Here is a 22,737-nt window from a genome sequence, read left to right on the forward strand (position 1 = left end):
AGGTAATATCTATTTCTAAGGTCATTTCCTCTATTTCACAATTTCCTCTCTTTTGTATTTTAGTAGATGAAGTATGAAATATTTTTATTTTCTACTACTTATAACGTGAAGCAATTCCTCCCGAAATTAACATTTAGAATTGACATTGCTGTAGCCCATTGTGATTCAATGAAGAGCTTTTTCATAGTAAAATCTGCAAAAAAATATATTGTTTGATTTATACAATGAATACTCAAGATATGGTGTGCGACATCATCGACTCTCTCATTTGCATATTTCTGGGTTGTGTTATGAAAAATAAGCAAAATTTCAAAATGTCATAACTTTTTTATTTTACATCTGATTCCAATAATATTTTAGTGTTATTCTTGTTCTATTTTTACCCTTTTATTCCCATAACCTATTGTTAAGGACTTCCCCTCTATCATATATACACCACTCTTTGCAGTGCATGGCCCTATCTGTCTACCATTACGTATATAAATACAGAATAATGACAAATTCCATTTTTTTTCTTTTTACAAAGAGTCATATCTTTATTTCAATCTACAATGTTCTATGTCCCTTCATACATGTATAAGTGTGTTATACAATAGTCCTGTAGTTCTTACTATATTATTTACAACCTTTCAAATAAAGGTTAAAAAGATTTAAACATAATATCATGATTACATTAATTACACAATGCATATTACATTAATCAAATTCTTTCGTCCTGTGTAAACATTATCATTCGCTTACTATCTCCTTGCATTTAACATACATCGAGTGGAAATTGGTAATACATGTACCCAAAACTATCAAATACATGAAATAAACAAGAAAATGAATAAACAAATAAAACAAAATCATAGAATAATTGCATTGATTAACAAATAAGATATTACTAAAATATCATATTACAAACATATTTCAGACTGCCTAATACTAAAGAGCCATTTGAAAGGGTTTTGTAATGGGACTGTTTTTTATTTTTTTAATTTTATTTATTTATTTACCACCTGTGGGATGGAACACCCTATCAGCACATGCTGTTTTTCATAGGGGTCCATATGTAACAACTAGACAACTAGACTCAATTTGTCAGATATAGTAATCCCCACTTCATATATATGAAATTATATCCCACTTGGGCCAAGAGACGGACTTTGGTCATTCTTAAATTCATATACACAAGTGAATGTTTGAATATATGCCATGAACATACATCCAGTATGAATTCCATGGAAATACTTCTAACAGCTTGCAGGCATGGCGAGTTGGACAGAAAGAGGGGAAAAGCTAACAGAGAATTACAGCTAAACATTTTATATTAGTATTACATGTTGACAGGAGGTCCACAAAACCTTAAGTGTACATTCCAACTGTAGAAACGATCTCAATATGAGGTCGAACATAATCCAGTAAAATGACCACACAAGCGTTTGTGTGTATAAATATAAATCATGTGGCAAAAGATTCTGGGAGGATAAATGTGTAGTGTAATTGCTGAGAAAAGAGCAAAATCAGAAAAACACGATTCCCGCCACGACTGGGACTTTTCCAAGCAAAACTATTATTACATGTTCCCACAAGTGCTTATCTGTGTTGGTGATCTATAGGGTGGTCACTTTTCAGCTGTCGGATTTTATTATTTCATTGAGTTTAGCTTGTATAAACTTACAAGATTGAGAACTACAATGATATGGTAAAAATTGACCTTGAAATTTAAGAAGAAATTGTTGCTTGCTGCAACTAACAGGGCTCAGCTATCATGTTTTGCCATTTACATTTCAAAGACTTAATCATGCTTCTTCAAAATTGCTATATATCTTTTAACAACATTAACAACAACAAATGGGGGAAAAAGAAGGGCAAAAATCTATGCACATCCAAATGTCCCTGAGTAATTATAGACTTCTTAGACGCAATAGATATACATACACACACCCCAAATAAAATTCCAAAAATCAAACTGAACTGTGTCGGGAATTTCAGGTCAAACAGAGAACAATATACAAAGGTTAAAATGGATAAATAAATAGGCGATACAAACATGTAACATACAATAGAAAATCATTTAAGAGTGGTCGCACACTCCTTCATTAAACTTAGATAAAGTGATATCAATACAATTGAAGGATCTATTATCATTAAATAAAAGACAATACAACACGAGACAATTCAGCAAAAGGAGACAGTACATTTGAAATCATACACTGTACTCATAAGAAATGTGAAAGTTGTATCAAGCGAGTTTGTATCAATTCACTAAATAATTTTCTGAAGGGGGAAAAAGATATAGAAAAATACATACATGTATTAATTAAATCTGCTGTGGAGACAAGGCCAGGGATAGGCAAATTCCTTTAAAATATCTTTACTAAAACATACATCATTGTTATACTTCAGAATGGTATCAGCAGCAAGTTCAATAGTCTCATCTAAAGGAATATTTGTGAATAAACTAGTGACATCAAATGACACTAAAAACTTTCCTTGTAGGTTCTTGGTTTTAAGCTCCTCTATAAAAGAAAATGAATATCTATTGAATTCTCTTACAAAAAAATAGGATGAAATTAACATTAAAAAAAAAACCAACAAAATTACTTTTATTTTGTTTTGAATTTATTTTCTCTCAAAAAAAGACAAAAGTACCAATTAACCAAGTTTTATTTGACATCAGATTATTTTGTCTTCTAATTTCCTAATCTCAGTCTCTTCAGGTAAATCAAAATTCAGTTTCTTTTCAGAATTTTTGACATTAAGAACAAGAATTATGGTTAAGAATGTGTACCTTCCTCTAAATATTTTTGTTACTCCTATCTCTTGCACTTTTTATGGGGGCGTCTTCAACCTGAGGGACGTGGGTTCATCTACCAGCCATGGCTTGTTTTCCTTCAGCAAGAAATTTACCAACATTGTGCTGCACTTGAGGTGAATGGGTACCCAGTAGGAAGAAATTCCTTGAATTCTTCAGCACCTATATGGTAGCAAAGCTAAAACCAGGGGTAATAATAGCAGTGATTTGTATCCTCAGGCAAAAAGCGCCAATAAATCCAGCCATCATTATTACTATTATAATTATTTTTCAAGTAATCTAAATCAAAAGTTATGAGGCAAGTCATAACTGGTCCCATATTACAAAACTTAATGGTTGATGTCATGAATTATTTTTACAACTAATTGCCCATAATTGTCCTAAATCATTTGTATGTTTCGACCTTTGCATTATGGGATTCTGATCCCATTTAGATCAACAGATCTTTTTTTATTAGCAAAAGACATAACAGCACAATAAAAAATAAGATACCAATTACACACTTCCCCCACAAAACAAAACAAAGATATATCCCAACAAACACACATAGCTGTAGACAAGTAAATGGAGGAGGGGGGGGGTACAAAGTAACAAAACTAAATTAATTCCACATAAAGCTAAGGCAAGATTTATAAGTCCGCTATCTCCAATTAAAAAAAAATCTGAATATGTACAAATTAATACATGGCTAACCCACATATATCACACAATACTAAATCATATAAAGGTAATGTAGAGTGTTTGAGCTGATGTATATTTTTACTTTTTGAATGTCAGCTCCAAAAATGGATGTTGACAAATGTTAGTGCCTAAGTGTTATTAATTGTCTTCTTAATTAGTTTATATTTATCTCTTCTAAAACCCTTGGAACAAGTAAGCTTTTGTCAAACCAGAGAAATCAAAGAATAAGATCAGTGAAATTTAGAGAATAATTTGAAAATGAGAAGAATGCTATTAACGTTTGAATATGAAAAAAATGTTAATGCTATGGAGATCCTCTCATTGGGAATGTGACCAAGATATGTGATGTCACACATGAACAAGTCTCCCTGTCGGACTATGAAATTATGACCCAAAACATCTGTGTTTGCTCATTTTAGTGATAGCAAAAGCTATCAACATTTGTTGTTCCACCTTTCATAATGTTCAGATTAATCAAAGAGAAAGTAGAAGTTCCCATGAGATAATCAAAATGATGTCTTTGTAAGCCAAAAGCAATTAAACATAGCATTTCCTAATTGCAAAATAATTTTGTTGTCATGACAAAAATGTTATCTGATGTTTTTCATATTTCTACATATTTTTTAATTTCAGAGATGATTCTGTTCTTCTATCACTAAGAAAGCTTCCTGTATATGAAAATAATGGAACACTCCAGATGTGCTTCATCAATCTTAAAATTGAGTTTGGAGATCAATTTTAAGGCCTCAAAATTAATTACACTGCAGATAAAATCACAAGAACCAACATGAATTCTATACTGATTTGTTGTTCAAATTGATTTTTTTTAAATCCATTTTAAGATTGATGACAAACTCCAGCTACTGCTACCATGCTATGACTACTAATTTGATTCTTGGCACATTCCACTTTCAAGATGGGGAGGGACAGCATATCCAAGCAAGACCAACCACCAACAAATTTCATAAAATAAAAGCAAAATATACAGAACGATAATTCATATCAGAAATATACAAAATCATATCATATACACAACGTGACATAGAAGATGAAGACAAAAGGTAAGTAGGTTAAGAAATATAAGATATTGGAGAAATATAAGGAAGGAGGTTAACCTACAAAACGCAGCCCTCTTTTGTTAGAGGCATGATGACCCAGCGAAGGAAATGTAACATAGTATTATCTATAATTTCAGCCATTCAAGTCTCCTCCCTGAAAGTTTGTTGACCTATCTCTGCTATGTATGTAACATCAAAACATGTGTCAGCTGCTTTTCAGATTTTTTTTTCTAAACAGACTACATGTACATACGTAATTAACAAATTAACTTAAAATCATGCGGGGTGGGGGGGTCAGGCAACATGTCTGAATATTAACATATCACGTTATCACGGTTGATAGTTTGTTACAATATATTCATTGATGCAAGGGCAAATTTTCAGAAAAACATGCAATTTTTTTAACATTGCAATGATAATGCATGGGCAACTATTCCTTTCAAAATCTAAATGCACCTCTGACATTTGTATAAATGGTAATCATGGCCATGAAGACATTATGTGGCAAACTGCATATTTTTGTTCTCATGTAATCAAGTTTGAATTTTAATCTATTCCAAATGGATGACAGAACTACGGACCCTGTACCATCAGGACTCCATCTTACAAAGAGTTGCGATTGATACGATCGATCGCAACTATGGACGGCCAGCAATGTCGACATCTATTATGCATGTTTGTTCAAAATATTTTCTAGCTATGATGTTTATTCATGCATTTATTGTTGTCTTGAAAATTCACTGTGGTTCTCTGTTTACAAAGGACATTGTGAACATTTCCTGTAGAAAAAAATTATGACACTGATGGATTTCCATAGAGTTTCGGTCATTTGGATCAATCGTAACTCTTTCTATATTGGGGCCCAGGAGAGATACATTATTTACAATCGATTAGAATTGTTTGTAAATGGTTTGCCCATAGACTTACCATTACAATCAATTGTATTATTTTCTGTAACAGAGCCCTGTACTGTATGTGAATGTAATCTCTTCTTTCATGGACAAGAGGAATCAGTGTATTACACAGATGATTGCTAAAAGTTATGTTCCATTTTTTTTCAGGGTTAAAATGGGTAGACATGCATGAAAGACACAACTCGATTATAATTTTCAAAATATTAGGAAATTGAGGACACTGTCATAACTTTCCAGGAAAGTGTACAGGACGTTAAACAGTAATTTGGCATCTCTCTTTTAACTCAAAATTGTACAAACATCATGGTTGAAAGGTTTAGCACAACTATGTTAGTTAGCTCCAAGAATCCACTTCCACCCAGTCCAGGTCCTTGTCCGTATTGACCTGGTCCCCATGACCAGATCTACAAAGATCTGTTCCAAACGTGGCAGTTCCAAGTCTCCAACTCCTTGAGGACCCATATTACCCACAGGACTAAGTGTGAAGGACCTGGTCTAAATGCAGCCTCTCTGACATCTAACACATTTCAAGGCACCCTCATGGTCTGCAAGAACAGGTCCAAATGACCTGGTCCTTATTGTAGCCCCTCAAGTGTTTTAAGTTCTTTAAGGCACCCAAAGAGCCCTCAAGACTCGGTCGACAGGACTTGGTCTAAACCCAGTCCCTCTGGTGTTTTGGACTCCTTGATGAACTCATATGGCCCTAGTTCAGTTCTTCTGGTCTCCTCAAATCCTTTTGGTGAAGATGGAGATGATGATGTCTCCTTTATAGCAAAGGCACTTGTAGCACTTGCTCAGTGGCACATTTAACAATGCAATCTTTCACAGTCGTAAATCAACTTGAACAGTGTTCAGCTCTTACACACCGACACAATTACAGGAAACCGTGGTTGTGCAGCACAGCTCTTTGGCGAAATGTTTTGTCATATAAAAATGTTCAATCATTTGTGAGTTTGGCGCCCAAAGCCAGCTGCACGTTCAACCATCGCTATAACGTCTTGAGGTAGCCTTGTTGCTGTGACCCGTACTGACTGTTTCCGATGTTTCCCTCTAGCTGAGAGAGTCCACCAGGGTTGATGCCGCGTCCGGTGATGATTCCCAGGTCGTTCAGCTGTCCTGGTACACCTACAAAATACAAAAGATGATAGAGATTGATTGCAAATCAAGAATGATGTATAATCCACGACCTGTTTGATGGAGCTTGTCTTCAATAAGAAATGCTAGAGATCTATGACACACAGCAGCAAAGCTCCCTCACTATGATCAAATTGCTCTTGGCCAATCAAATGGCAGGAGGATTGTGGTAGTTTATAACAGTAGCTTGTAACTTGGTATTGATGAAGAGCTTTAAGATGCATTGCCCTGGATCCTTACGATAAACCACTACTCTGTACCACTGTATATAGATTAGTGGTGTAATCATTTCATGAAGGTATTGAAGCAATTTCGAGTATGTATGAGCCAGGGGGTCATGATTTTGTGACAAAATTAAGAACACAGTTTTCATTTGTTCAAACTTTAACTAATTGGTCTTAACAATTAACAATTCTTCACAATTAACTAGTCCCAGTCCTTAAGCATAAATCTACATGAGCCATGGGCCATCGAAGCTGACTTTGGGATCAATGTCATACGCTGTGACAACATTCAGTAAGCAATTAAAAATCAATGTTTTCTATCTTTTTATCACTTTTCGATGAGAATATTTGGTGACATTACTTTAATATTCTCATTCAAAAAAAAATAGTGGGATGTCTTATGAGCAGGTTATGAGCAGGGGAGGCCATTACAATCTATCATTCTATTCTACTCTGAGAAGGGGAGGAGTGAAAGAGACTGAGAGAGAGAAAAGGAGAGATGGGGTGAAAGACAGAGATATAGAGGGACTGTTGGATAGATATATAAGGGAGAGGGAGAGAGAGGCAAGAGAAAGAGAGACATATACAATACCTTGCATTGTTCCTGATGCAGCTTTTAATATGTTGGTTATACTCTGAGGGGTCGATGACCGTCTTGCGAGCATCATGTCGGACTGCAAACAAAGATAATAATAATATAAAAAAATTCCCAAGTGTATCCACTTAAGCTGATCTACCAGTGAGCCCTACAAACCAAATGTTAATACCGTTCCTGTGCCTTACGACAATTCACCTTGTTTTCACAGATTTCATTTTCAATTTAACGCTAACTGCTAAGAGTTGGGCTTGGCTAAAACTGCAATTACCACATGTTGTCTATCTATCCATCCATCAATAAAAAAATATAACAAGGGAGTGTTTCTTGATGCATCTGGTCTGTGATTTTTCCCTGATAAATTTTCTTGGGGCTAGTCAGATGCAAATATGTGAGCTCATTCCTGGAGTCAGTGAAAATCGCTCAATATTTGTTTCATGTTTATGTTGTTGCAAGATGCGTAGAACGTCGCCTTCCCACACAAAGGCCGTAAGCGCGCACTGTATGCTGCCTTCCCGTGAAAGGGCCGTTATCATGCAGTGAACAGTATGCACTAACGTCCTTTGTGCAGGACGGTAAGGCGCTGCTAACGGCCTTTGAGCAGGAAGGCATCATTAATTGTACTACCTACCCTGAAAGAATGTGTTGTATTCGGCCTAGAGTCGTTGTAAGGAAACGGCTGTAGGTTCTTGTTTGGTCTCTGCCCCCTATCGTCGATGACGGCACTTGATATCCGATGCCTTGAGAAGTCTCGTTTTCCTGACGATGTCTATGGAAGTTAAACAAAACAAAAATTATTCAATTTAATTTGATCCAATCCAAAATCAATTTATTGCAAATAAAACAATAATATTGCTGTAATCTAAACACTTATAGCATACAATACAATTTACATTTGGAAATTGTACATACATTTAAAATTATGAAAAGCCTGACACAATCAAAATATCACTTATAATGTTGCCAATTTAATAACCAAGGCCTCAAGAAATTTCACTGCTCAGAGATGTCTGCTACATGTATGATTCATCTAACAATGTTGCCAATCTGAAGCTCACACTATTAAACAAAGTCAATGACTTTTGAGTTTGCAAAATGCTATTATCTTAGTCCACTGTTACAATCAAGATTACCAATAACAATGTTGCCAATTTAAAAACTGTGGATTTGAGAGATTTCATTGCTTTGGGTGACATTTACAATAATGATTATATCCCAGTGTTGCCAATTTGAAGCTCATACTTACAGGGGGTCTTTGGTTTTCTCTATAGAGACCATTCTCTTGAACCGACTCGATGGGAGGTAGCATGGTATTTCGACTCCATTGATGAGGGGGTGATGCAGCCAGGTGGGGTGGGGAATTCAGCCTGTCATTAGCAGTCATCCTAGGAAGATAAGAATGTCGGTATTCCACAATGAATTCTAATTTTCAGTACGCTAATTAGTTTCCCAAAGATAAAATACACTGTATCTGTCATTATTGACTACTAAGTATCTGTAGACATTTGGTGAACCTGTTGAACATGCAATTCTCTAACTTTCAGAGACCACTAGGTTTCAGTAGGTAACAGGTAATTAAAAGTCATGCCACTGCCCTGGGTGTTCAAGGAGAGGAGTTGATGATATTTATATCAGACTCTAAGAAAAGCAACAGAAACACTTCTTCAGAAACAGGGTCGTGGGTTCAAATCTCAGCCATAGCATAGTTTCCTTCAGCAAGAAATTTATCCACATTATGCAGCACTCAACCCAGGTGAGATGAATGGATACCTGGCAAGAATTTATTGATTGAAATGCACTGAGCGCTGGTAGGCTGCTTGAGCTACAGCTGGGGCTATAATATCCAAGTCCTTTGGAAGCGCATAGAGACGTTAGTCATAATGTGATATGCGCTATACAAGAACTGTCTATTATTATTGTTATATCATTTAGTCCAAGAAAGGGTCACCAGTCGTGTGTGCAGTCATTCGAAACTTGCAAACAATTTTGTGAAATAACCACCAAGGATAGTGAGATAAACTTTGAAATGGTCCCAGTTACTCCCTAAAAAAAAGCAGTCCTCAAATTGACCCTACTTTGCTTGAAATGACAGGTTTTGACGAGAACATGTCTGGTATACAATGTTTTACATTTCGCACACCTTTGAGAAAATAATCTTTGAAAAATATTGGTCATGCGCATGCAGGAAACAAACCCAAACAGCATGAACAACACACTCACATTCTCTTTCCCGTGATCAGGGCGTCCATGCCCTGCACATTCGGTGTCTTGACCCTCTCGATGGGTCGCAGACGACTCCTTCCGCCTCTCGCCGATGATAGCCGATGACCGTGGACGTCGGACATCCTGGTACTGGTAGGTCTATTGTTGATACCCTTGATGGCAAGGCTACTGCTGTTGGGTCGTGTCAGGGTCGCCGGAAGTGCAGGGGATTCCTCACTGGAAAAAGAAAAAATAGGACTGTATTAGCACTTGGAAACAATAATAATGATTATATGTTCATTTATATAGCGCTCTTACATTATATCATTGTTTCACAGCGCTTTACACAATGATGGAATAGAAAATTATAATAACTAATACATGTGAATATTATTGATTAAAAAGCAGAGTCTTGAGATGTTTCTTAAATACTTCCAAAGAAGGAGAAAGTCTCATATATCTTGGAAGGTCATTCCGGAATCTTGGGGCACATGTCTGAAAAGCATTGTCACCAGCTTTAGTATTTGTCCGTGGAATATGGAGTAGAGTAATGTCCGTACTCAAGCGAAGCCCGGGACGTTCTGACTGATGTAGGCGGATGAGAGAGTCCATGTAGTGTGGAGCTTCATTATGGACAATGGAAAGGGTACAACTGTGAATGTTGTAAAAACTTATGAAATGGTTGTACAATTGGCTGCGATTTTCCATGTATGAAACTTACTAAACTCTGCAATTCTAAATACCTTTTCCACTCACACCTCAGTGGTTTTCATGGTTTTCATCACTAGAGTCATAAGACCTCACATCTAATATTATGGGATAAACAACTTATCTGCCTAAAAACAGAGAATCAATTTATTTCCTGTCTAAGCCTCAGCCTGAAAAACAAAGCCTCCACAACATTATGGAAGAGCATTTACATTGGATACAGAGCAATTACTGCACTGCTCATTCTCCTTTTTTTAAGGCTATATTGAACATTATCTTTTCTCCCTATTGTGTAAATTGATTGATTGGTTTTGGCATAATTCTTCACTTTTCCTTCAATTGATGTCTTAATGTATGGTAGAAAACAGCAGGGTTCCAACAGAAATTCGAAAACATAATTCCATGACTTTTCCATCGACGTCCCTGGAGTTATGTAGAACTTGGGATGTCACAAAACTGGGAAAATGGAAATCATGAACACCAATTATAATGGCAGAGCATGATCACAGAGTATGAGAGTTGCGAGACCAACAAATTCGAAAGCTGCCATAGCCAAGAGGTAAATGCAATTCCATGACTTTTCACATATTTTCCAAATTCCCTGACTTTTCATGACCACAAATTTTTCCGGGATTTAACCATGGAATACATTTGAATACAAGTTTTAGGACTTACATCATAGCAGAGGGTATCCTCTCCTTCTCCCCTTGTCGAGTATGGAGTGCCTTTGACGAGATGGTCATCACGCCGGTCAATGAGTTGGACTTGGGTGCCTGCCAGTTGAAGGGAGCAGACGGTCCCACACGGAACTAGAGGTCAAATACAATACAAAATACGAGTGTGGTCAATGAACTTGAAATCTGCGGGTCCATAATTGAATATGATTGTCGAGATTATCTGAATATTTTTTAAATTGAAAACTGCATTTTGAGTTCCATAGCCCGTTACTGGGATATACCAGGGGGAGCATTTCATGAAACCAATAATCCTGACCTTTGTTATAAGCTACTGCAAATCCTTAAATCTGATTGGCCGAGAATAAATTAGTCAGTCCATATCACTGACAAAACTCTTCATGATATGCTCCCTTAATAAAGAGAATGCCCAAATATTGTATGCAAGGCAAGATATGTCATTGGACCTTGAAAATAATATCTATATTCAGATGCATGAAGTATACAAGTGTAAATTTAGAGAACCCACAGGAGCCAGCTTGCCAGGTGGGTTCATGAGCCTCCAAGCTGTTAACCCCAAAGGACTGGGACAAATAGATAGGACATACATAGAACACTTACAGAGCCAGTTTGCCAGGTGGTACATGAACCTCCCAGACATTACCCCTAAAGGACTGGGACTAAGAGATAGAACTTAAGTAGGATACTTACAGAACCCATAGGGGCTAGCTTGCCAGGTGGGTCCTTGAGCCAGTCGTTACCCCTAAAGGACTGGGACTAAGAGATGGGACCTAGGTAGGATACCTACAAAACCGATAAGGGCTAGCTTGCCAGGTGGGTCCAAGAGTATTTCAGTCATTACCCTAAAAGACAGAGACTAAGAGATAGGACACACATAAGTTACTTACAGAACCCATAGGGGCTAGCTTGCCAGGTGGGTCCATGAGCCTTCCAGCCGTTACCCCCAAAGGACTGGGACTAAGAGGTAGGACGTAGGTAGGAGCCATGATAGGCGTCATGTTGGTGTCCGGATGATCCGGCTCCACAGCTGGTCGACTAACAAGGTTCTTCTCTTTATCTGGAGAGAAAAAAAATACTGACTTGACTAACTCCTAAAAGTTGACAGCTTTAGCTTTTCCAATGATAATAAAGGTCATATTGCACAAACATGAAATACTTTCACTCCTTGAAAAGAAACTTTGGAACAGATACATTGTATACATGATTTATTAATTTTCTTTTAAATCATTATCTCTCTGAATAATAGCACATATTCCTAGTTTATTCATTTTCATGTGTATAATTATTTGAGATGGAAATTAGATTCTCTAGCGACCTTCATGACCTTCACACATATACTGCAGAACAAAGAAATATGAAATTTCATTATTTCACTGGCTTTTAGTTTGACGAAATGACAAAAAATGACTGATATTTACATGTATTAATTGACATTTGACAACTTATGATTGAGATGTAAATAATCATTATTTACTAGACAGTTATCCAAAATTTAATAAGCAATACCTAATCTTTAATACTTGAAGACTGAGGGTAGAAAATAATTTGTATATTTTAGAGGATATCACCCTCCCCCCCCATGTGGGTGATTGTTGAATTTTTGGAGATAGTCCTTTCATTTTGAGGGCTTTTTTAAACAAGCAATCATGCTGTAAAATCTCATTCTGCAATATGTAGGAGATATTGCTTTTCTTGAATATTCTTGGATATTGTTTGTGGCCGATATAGAATACCAAAGCGTCAGTTGCCATGAACCCGCTGAATGAAAGCGTGTGTTTCTCATAGGAGAAAATGGCTGCTATCAGAATTTGATCGCTTGCAACCTAGTCATTTGCGCGTGTACAAACAATCGTCAGCTACGACTCTGTGTAGATTTAGAACCAGCCCGACATGACACCATGGCAGGCAACTGATGTCACATTTTGGTACTCTATTGGGGCCACTTCAGAATAGATATTCACTCCAAAGCATTCCATTACTAAGTTGTAGGGGCTATTAAGGGGAAATAGCCTGCTGCATTCAAGATTTTCCTGGGCTGATGTTGCCCTAAAGATCTTCGGATGTAAAGCAGGCAAAAGATTTCTTCCTATTTTCAGGGGGGAGGGGTGGAGGGGCTACATTCCATGATCTACTCCCCAAATCTACAAAATTGGATAAGCTTTAATAACATTTCAGTAAATGGAGATATTCTGGGGCTCTTTTTTTCCCCATTTTCAAGGCGTCTTGATTATTTTCGGAGTGAAATTAAAAATGATGATGAAAATCCATAATTCATTGTTCGAAATAGACATAAAATGAAATACTCTGAAAATTTGCTTTGCCCAAATGATCGTGGGCCCGGCAGCTGCCGTGCAGCGCCAGATCGACGAGGTTCTATCCATTTAATCATTGAATGCCAAACAGGGTAGCAACAACTCCCATCTTTTAATCTGACACGGCCAGGGTTTGAACCCGTGACCTTTGGATTGAGACGGACACTCTACCAACTGAGCCACCACACTGGGCCCCGAACCCCATGTGTGTTTATTTTTTTTCATTCCTGATGTGAAGATCTCAAGACTCCTCACCTTCTTGGTGTCTCTTGATGAGTGATCTCATCCAGGTGACAACTTCAGCCCATAGGACATCAAAGGTTTGACTGAGCACCGTATTCTGGACACACGCGTTGGGCGTGAGTGGGGGGAAGCCTTCTCGTCTCGTGACCGTGTGGTACACTTTCCTCTCGTGGTTATCGTCATCTCTGCATGCGAAAACAATCACGACAAAATTCACAATTCGATTGAAATTCTGAAAATTTCATTATTTCTTCGTGATACTGACAACCTAGCCAAACTATAAACCTGACTCATATTTCTTAGTCTCATATCTTCCCCCACATATATTCAAAATGTTTAATCTTGTGGGAGGATTCCACAGCTCTCAGTGTATTCAATGGGACAAATGGTGCCTTACAAATGATGTGAATCATTATCACCATCAACAACAGATTATATATTAGACTGTTTCAAAATGTGTGTACAACTAATCATTAGGATCTACTTTGTCATGTTACAATCTACAATATCAATGAGTGTTTAACTTACGCTTGCCTTGCATTATCATACGCAAAGAATTCTTCCACCGTGCCATCCGATTCAATGATCTCTTCTTCTAACGTGTTCACACTATCCGTCATTGTCATCTCAGGGTAGGAGGGCGTGTCCACACTCGGGATAGGGTGTATGTGATGACCTGATAATGTCAGGCTGTGCATGTAGAGGTTGAAGAGAGAAATGAAAGATTATTTTTGTTTCAATTAATTATCAAAATGAATCAATGCCTTTAATAATGATGTAACCTTACATAATTTGAATGAATTCTGTCAACGGATCTAACTTGGATCAGAATATACAGTACTTTTTGTCTATCATGATTTTAATTCTCTATGGAACATGCCTTGAAGATAAGACTGCAAAATAATGAGCTGCTCTAATTAATCTGTTTAATGACTCTATTTGGCTAATGGTACGTCACACTTTTGCAGAGTGTCACTGCACTAAAACCTTTTCTTGCTGTCTTGATACAGTACTGAGGTATTAAAACTCTTGTAATACTATATTTGTCTGTATGAAGTTAATTCAATTTAAAAAAAACATTTTAAACAGCATCAATCTACTTTTCAAATATTTTTTTCCTCATTCAAGCAAGGCTTTATTTTTATCAATCATTCTTTTGATTTTATCTCATTACTCTATTCAATTATTATTTTTCTTTTTTGTTTGGGGGGGGGGGACATTTTCCATCATGATTATAAGAGTTTCATTAACACAAACAAATTTACTTGTCAAGTTTGAATATTAAAAATGTGGAAACATAGAGAACTAACTAGTATTCATTGATACACCATAAAATTTCAATAAATTTATCACTTACAATTGATAACCAGTCTAATCAAATACATATTATTTTTTTAGCTGCTCATATTTTTCAACTGTTAATATGTGAAAATTGAAGTTCATGGTAAATACGGGATGCCGGTCACATTTCAAACAATTAAGAAGGATAATTCAGTTGGCCTTGTTTTATTTTTATCACATTAATATATCACCTTCAACTACCCACATATAAATGAATTTACTACAATGAATTACCAGGCCAGTCAAAACTGATGCATCAATGATAAGATATTGATTGTATATTTGAAAATCAATTTCATTTTAATTTCATCTGTTCTCAGGTGTTGGCCTTACAAAGGTGCTCGATCATGAAGTCAAACAAGAAGTTTCTCTGCTCATGGTATGGACAATGGGTGATTTCAAGTACAGTGTTGACCTTTTGGTGTTGGTGTTAGGTCAATTTTTACACGATTATAACACCAAACATAAAATGAAGATGGTCCTGAAAAGTAACTCACTAGTTGTTGAGGTGTTATTAATGAGATCTTGATCAGTTTTTCAAACTATGAGTAAGTTTTGGAGCCAGGGGAAGCAATCAAAATTTCAACACCAACACCAAAGCCAACACCGGACTTGAAATCACCCAATGTTCTACAGTGCCAATCGGCAGTTTTTATCAACTTCTTTCGTAAAAAAAGATTAAAAAATGGGGCTTACCCGGTAGTCAGAACATATTATTGTAGGGGGGGGAAGAATTTAAAGTCGAATATAAAAATTAGCATGGTAATATTTTGATGAGCCTTCATCATGATATATACAAGATTCTCTTACCCATGTCTATTTTGAGTTGATCTACCAGGTACTTCGTGGTCAGCGATGTCGAGTAAGACACCGGTGGTCGTCGATGAGGGCTCATCTTGAGGAAAGAGCTGAAAGCCTTCATCACTTGGTGCTATGAGTTGACTTCCGAGAATTCTGCGGGAACAGAGAAAATGAATTCATTTCTTTGCTCGAATTTGAATCAGATCTGTTATGGCAATCTTTAACTATTAGTTTATTATTTTTTGCACGACATGAACCCATGTCTGATAGGCAAAAAAGCCTCTGAATCACAACTCGCAAGTCTCTCCCATTATATCTGATTGGGGAGTGTCCTGGCCGATCATCACAAATAAATAGTGATCAAAGAAGAATCCTAGCACTTGATAAAAGCAGTGTTGACTAAATAATACTGGTCATGTATTGGTACTCTTGACTCAATGTATACCACTCAAGCAGAATCCCGAGTATTTTCTGATCTGGGTTGAATTCCTGATCAGAAAGTAGATTTGTAGAATGTAGATTTTGCGATTGAGTAGGTATAAATTTCAGCAAGGGATTGTTCCATACCTTAGATGTGGAAAGCGCGCCTTCCAGACTTTACACTCATTATGGAGCTGGGAGCTCGACGAAGAGTTTTTCTGCCCCTCGTACAGCATGCTGTCAATTTCATCGAACATGCGCTGCACCCGCTTGGCCGAGAGCTTGTCAAACTCCTGTGAAAATAAAAAATGAAAAAACTGATAAAACATTGGTTTTTATGAAGAAATTAAGGAACAAAATGATGTATTTATTAAAATCAACTACATAGAGCTTACATTAATCCAAGGTCATACATGGGCACGGATTCCGGACAAGGGGGGGGGGGCACTTCCATTGACAAGTGAATACCATGTGTGACCCCCAAAACATGTGAAAAGGATTTCTTTTTCAAGATAGGGCACGTTACGTACATAACAAAACAAGGGTGTCAAACACATCAAAATCATGAAAAAAGGGTAAAGTTTTTCGCTAGGAAAACTATGTCTTTACGGTCCAATTTGTGAGGGTAAAAAATACTTTATAAAGGATGTACTTTTTTCCTCAACACTAAGTGTTTGGGGTATGATTTGAGCGAGATACTAAACCCAATAAAAGTAAAGGTAAAGCCGACCTCCGTGACATAACAATTAAGATATCATTGTACTTGTTTCAATTCAGGGAACTTGTCAAGATTACCGTTTTGTCCAATACTTGTTGAGTATAGGGTTTCACATGCCAATACTTGTTAAGGGGGTGAATTTTCAGAGCAGGGAAAATACTTGATTAGGGTGCTTTTCGAGACCCCATGGTCAAGCATGGTATCCACTCGTCAATGGAAATGGCCACTACAATTGAGAAAATAAATTACCAGTACATGTGTATCCATTCAAATCAACTAAAAACTAGATGAGTATGCATCAGATATATATCTCCTACACTGCACTCTTTTAATACATAAAATTATCGTATCATTTTTTCTATTATAAAGGCAAGAAGTGCATGTTCAAAATAGCAACGATACTGCTGAGATATGAGATGAATGCACGATGACAAAGAAAGGCTCCACAAATATATGCATAGATGTGCTGTAGCATCGGAATTGGCAGACAAAATATGACAAAGCGTTAACTTTTGATGCAATATGCATGTATGTGTATGCATTTTTATCTGCTTGAGCCTGTTGAATACAGACAGTGCAAAGATGATTTAAATGAGAAGAGCTGCTTTTACTAAAAGTGACACTATGTATTACTTGGTTTATTTCCAATTCATCTAATGCCAATTCGTCCAATTGCCAACTCGTCTACTTTCATTTGCTCTACCATCAGTTCATCCAATCACCACATGGTCTATTTTCATTTAGTCTAATGCCATTCTGTCTAATAACCAGTTGGTCCAATAGCCATTTAGTCCACATACCAATTGGTCTAATCAAACTAAAGTGTTTATTGTGCAAAATAATGAAAAGAAAATGAGTATTAGACCAACTGTTCATTAGACGAAATGGTAAAAGACAAACTGGTGATTAGACAAAGTGATGACTGGACCAAACGGTTATTGGACCAAATGGTTGTTAGACGAAATGTTGATGGACGGAATGGCATTAAACTAAATGAAGGCAGACCATGTGGTGAGTGGACGAGTTGGCAATGGACAAATTGGCAATTTACCCCTTATTTGTGGTTGAAAGTAGAAAATTGATATCTTTCTCATTTTCATTTTAAAGGTGGTATATGAATGCCAAATCAAATTATTCCTTTCTTTACTTGTATCAGGTTTTGGTATCACATTTAAATCTATCTCAATTCAAGATGAGGCCAAGAGCATTCCAATATTTATGGTACATGTAGGTGGTGCTCATAAGATACCTACATCGTCACCCCACGAAAAGAGACTGCTCCTCTCCGTCGAGTTGCCCGTGGTCCAGCCATTGTTAATGGACATGACGAGCACGTTCTGTTGCTCCTCCTCCGTCGTCGACGCGGACTCGTCACCGATGGAGGAGGTCAGGTAGGAGTCCAGGGCGCGGCTAACACTCTGGATGAACGGGAAGGGAAGGACCTCCTCCGGTCTCTCGGGAAGCGGGATGGACGTGTGGCTGTCATTGCGCGACGAGATCCCCCTCCTGTTGAATGGAAGCAAGACAAAAAGGATGTTTTCTATTACTTCATAGTCAATTGCTTAATTGTGTTAACATAATACTATGGTCATTACAATTCAATTAAAAGGGAATCAAAACCAATTTCATGCTTTGGAGGAGATTCTCCGTAGGCATTTTAAGCAATACTGAAAAAATATACACCTGTAAATTTGTAAAAATATGTTAAAACAACATTGATTAAATAGCAATGATGATATGGTATTCAGCATCAGAAGTAATCAACATCATATCATCACTCAACACTAAATAGCCATTATAGAAAATAAAGGAAGATTTGAAAAAAAAGAGAAATTAATCCACTTAATTCATAAACAAATCCACTGTCGTTTTTCTTTTTAACTAAAGAGACACAATTACAATGAAATAAACATACATGTATTTACTTTTCTGATATCATATTTATCATTAGTACTTTTCAAACAAAAGAAATGAAAGAAAAGGAAATACAGGAGCCATGACCATATAAGCCCCCCCCAAAAAAAAAATACCCACTATATACATGAACTAGATTACTGGTATTCATGTCTTTGTAAAAGATAAATATTGGAAATATGAATAGCCCATATTTTTCTTGTTAAACTCGTATCAATTCACATCCTATTCAATGTACAACAAAAGATGAGCATAGCCTGTTTACAATACAAAAAAAACAGTGTTTTTTACGAAAGGGGTCACAACAAGATGGCAATGATTGGAGGAGGTGGGGCAAACCCCTCAAGTCCACACCAAGCATTTCTTAAAGGTCAAGTCCACCTCAGAAAAATGTTGATTTGAATCAATAGAGAAAAATCATACAAAATGCTGAAAAATTCATCAAAATTGGATGTAAAATAAGAAAGTTATGACATTTCACAGTTTTGCTTATTAACAAAATAGTTATACAAGCCAGTTACATCCAAATAAGAGTCAATGATGTCACTCACTCACTACTTCTTTTGTTTTTATTGTTTTAATTATACAATATTTCAATTTTTACGAATTTGACGATTAGGACCTCCATGCCTGAAGCACAAAATGTTAGAATAATGGAATTCCACGTGCTCAGGGAGGAATGAAACTTCATTTCACATGACAATGACAAGAAAATAAAAATATTTCATATTTCATGTAATAAAATACAAAAGAAATAGTGAGTGAGTGATGTCATCAGTTCCTCATTTGCATACTGACCGAGATGTGCATATAAATGAAATGAAGCGAAAATTTAAAATGCCATAACTTTCTTATTTTACATCCGATTTTGATGAAATTTTCAGTGTTATGCTTGTTGAATTTTTCTCTTTTATTCAAATCAAGTTTTTGTTGGGGTTGACTTGGCCTTTAAAGGAGTTCAATCATTTAATATGTGATACTTTAATGTGGCCTTTTCCTCTAATTATTTATATTGAGGTTTTTTACCCGACTGCTAAGAAAGCATGAATGCCTGTGAGCAAGCAACCAGGGGACCAACAGCTTTAGGTCCTCTCCGAGGGACCTGGTAATGAGGATAAAATCCCTTACCAAAGGCACTAGCGCACCACTTGGGAATCGAACCCGGGTCACCGGAATCCGAAACCCCCACTCTACCGACTGAGCTATCATGCCATTTTTGCAGGATAAGGAATACTTAATACATATATATGATTAAAATGCAGAAATAAATGTAGTGTGAATTGCCCATATGAATTGATCAGCAAGAAAGGGATCTACGGTATGAGTGAGAGCATGTGTACGATACTCCATGAAATGTTTGGATAACACCAGTATAACTCTTCGGTTGCTGCGCAGTTACATGTAGTTCTTTACTTTGTGTCGCTATTAAAGGACAAAATGAAAAAGCAACCTGAACTCATTTCCTTTGTTTGCCAGCCTTACACCAGCCATTCCTCCTGTAAATTACATCTGACAAAAGAACAGAAAAAAGTCTTGTAATTCTAGACTTGAAATACTGTACAAACGATGCCGTTTTGGTTTCCATGGAAATTCAAAACATTGCATAGTGGCAGTAGACTCCAATTAATTAGTATCCCCTGAATCAGAATTATATTGCATCCACATTCTCTCTCTCTCTCGGGTAATGACTTCATCTGAAAATTATAAAGGAAGGATGAATAGCTTTTCGCTTTCAGCAACCATGAATGGGTGTTCATGGGTAGTAAGCCTGAACGGGAGAGGGCGCGCGCGCTTTTTAAATCCTTGGGAGTTCTATTCGGGTATGGCAGTCCAGAAGGCTGAACTAGCAAATCAAGTAGATGTATGGAGTTATTGAAGTAAATCATATCTTGTAAAGCACTACATTAGAAGGACAGTGTGGGCAATTTGGCATTTCATTCACAATAACTCTTTCAAACTTCATTAATATTTACTGTAACACAAATTCAAATTAGCAGACATTGCTGTATGATCCACTAATTTGTTTGTTCACATTTTATTTCATTAATGAATCAAAGTAATACAAAAGGGTACTTCCCCATTTTCAGCTATAAAGCACACAAACGGACCAATAGAATGTGTACAATTATCAACATTCATTGTTATATTTTGCTACATATCATTGAACCACAGGTTTCAACCATTATTTTGATGTATCATTTTTTTTAGATATCAGTCAATATAGATGAAATAAGCAAGCACACTTGTATATATTCAGAATTATAACAAACACTAGAAAATCATCATTACCCAACGATCATCAATCCACAGGTCTTTCCTCTCTGGCCCATCTTTTTCTTGGAGTAGGCACTGAGCTTAAACCGGGTGCCTCCTTCGGCGTAAAGATCGAGCCACAGCATGGTGGCTTGATCCCTTGTAATTCTGGGCCCCTTAGGGACCCCAACCAACTGTCTCGATTGGCTCATCTATGACATGCCTGACATAGCACAATGCTCCATATTGCTTCATTGCTTTTAGTCTGTGAAGAGCGACTATTCATTTTGAGGTAATATTAAGGCAAATGTTATTAAGGGAAATTGCACTTGAGTTTGATGCACGGCAATCATCATCACATTGCACAGATTTGAGATGACATCCGATTATTAAAGCTCCATCGATGCAACCCGTGGCACGGCTACCAAGGAATAATCCTTCATGTCGATATGCAAGGCCTAACATCTAATGGTAAGCAAATACAGAAATATTACATCACAGGAGAAGTGAAAGGGTATCAATAATCATCTACCACAGCAAAGAATACACTAAACTCCTGCTCGTAGTCAGTTATCCAGGTTTTGAATCTGGTTTAGTTCCAGACTACGGAGGTTGCCGGATTCACCTCGCACTCACAGAGACCACCCTTACCCGCTTGAAAAAAACTTTAAAAAGACAGCCTGATTATCTTCTTGCTTCCAATGCTATCAAACGCTGAAAAAGCCAGCTTGCTTTTTTGAATTACTGATACTTGCGCAAGGTGTGATCGAAATGGGGCGATTCCAATTACTGGCCCACCAACGCACATACGCCTTTTCGCCCATCGCTGAATGAAAAAAAAAACCAGATCGAACCGTCGACAAATGCTGCCTCCCACACCCGACAAATTTGACAGAGTAATTAAAGCGATCTGAGAGAACAACATCTGCAAAAATAACAGACAAAAATATCATGTATTGATTAGCTGGGATGGAGGTAGGGACCAATCCATACAAGTTGGCGTATTGACGCAAGGAAAATTGTGTTTCCCCGACGTTGCCCATGACAATGGAATTGAAAATTCATCCTGGGTTTACTGACTGCGTGGCTTCGGTGGAAAGCTAATGACCTTGCTCGTTATCCAAGACACAGGAGGCGTGAAATAAGCCAGAGAAAATTAATTCTTTGTTCATATTGGAAATAGCTGCTCCATGTAGTGTTTGAGAATCTCTTGAGGATAAAAATGTTCTGTGATTGTGTACGAGGATCATCGTCGTTGCTTACTGACGTTGAAGCAAGATAGTGAGAATTGAAAAAAATAATTAAACAGAAAGCAATCCTTATAAAACAAAAATCATCCTCTTTCTCCCCCCCCCCCCCTCTCTCTCTCTCTCTCTGTTCCAGAAAAAGATAATTTTTTTCTGAAAATGACCCAAGAAAATGTAAAAACTAAAATATGGAAAGAAAAGGCACAACCTGTATACTAAAAGCACTGAAAAGTTTGATTATTAACAGAGAATTGGTAATGAACAGTAAATTGGTGTAAATGTTTGCTTTTTTTTCAGATCAGATTTCTCATCTGTTAATGATTTCCAAATGGAGGTTATAAATAGAGCAGAAATATCAATAGGCTGTCTGCAATTTGAGCATTATGGTAGACTCATATTTCTCTTTTATACATTATCATAAGAATTGGTTTGAATATCTTGGTCAATAGAACAGTAGAAAGCTGAGATACCAGTGGA

General features: G+C 36.9%; 1 protein-coding gene across 1 annotated transcript; it reads right to left on the minus strand.

The window, feature by feature from the left end:
• Positions 1–5,314: 5,314 nt before the first annotated feature.
• LOC121431939 (protein FAM149B1-like) lies at positions 5,315–22,230 on the minus strand. Its single transcript, XM_041629717.1, has 13 exons — positions 21,050–22,230; positions 18,100–18,352; positions 16,276–16,421; positions 15,718–15,861; positions 14,095–14,256; positions 13,579–13,751; positions 11,899–12,068; positions 10,992–11,125; positions 9,627–9,845; positions 8,653–8,791; positions 8,038–8,175; positions 7,404–7,485; positions 5,315–6,578 (listed from the first exon to the last, which is right to left on the minus strand). The coding sequence occupies exons 1-13, from the start codon at positions 21,223–21,225 to the stop codon at positions 6,442–6,444; spliced, it is 2,073 nt and encodes a 690-aa protein (XP_041485651.1). The 5' UTR covers positions 21,226–22,230; the 3' UTR covers positions 5,315–6,441.
• Positions 22,231–22,737: the final 507 nt, after the last annotated feature.

Source organism: Lytechinus variegatus, chromosome 18 (genome assembly GCF_018143015.1).
Source record: "Lytechinus variegatus isolate NC3 chromosome 18, Lvar_3.0, whole genome shotgun sequence".
Taxonomy (NCBI): domain Eukaryota; kingdom Metazoa; phylum Echinodermata; class Echinoidea; order Temnopleuroida; family Toxopneustidae; genus Lytechinus; species Lytechinus variegatus.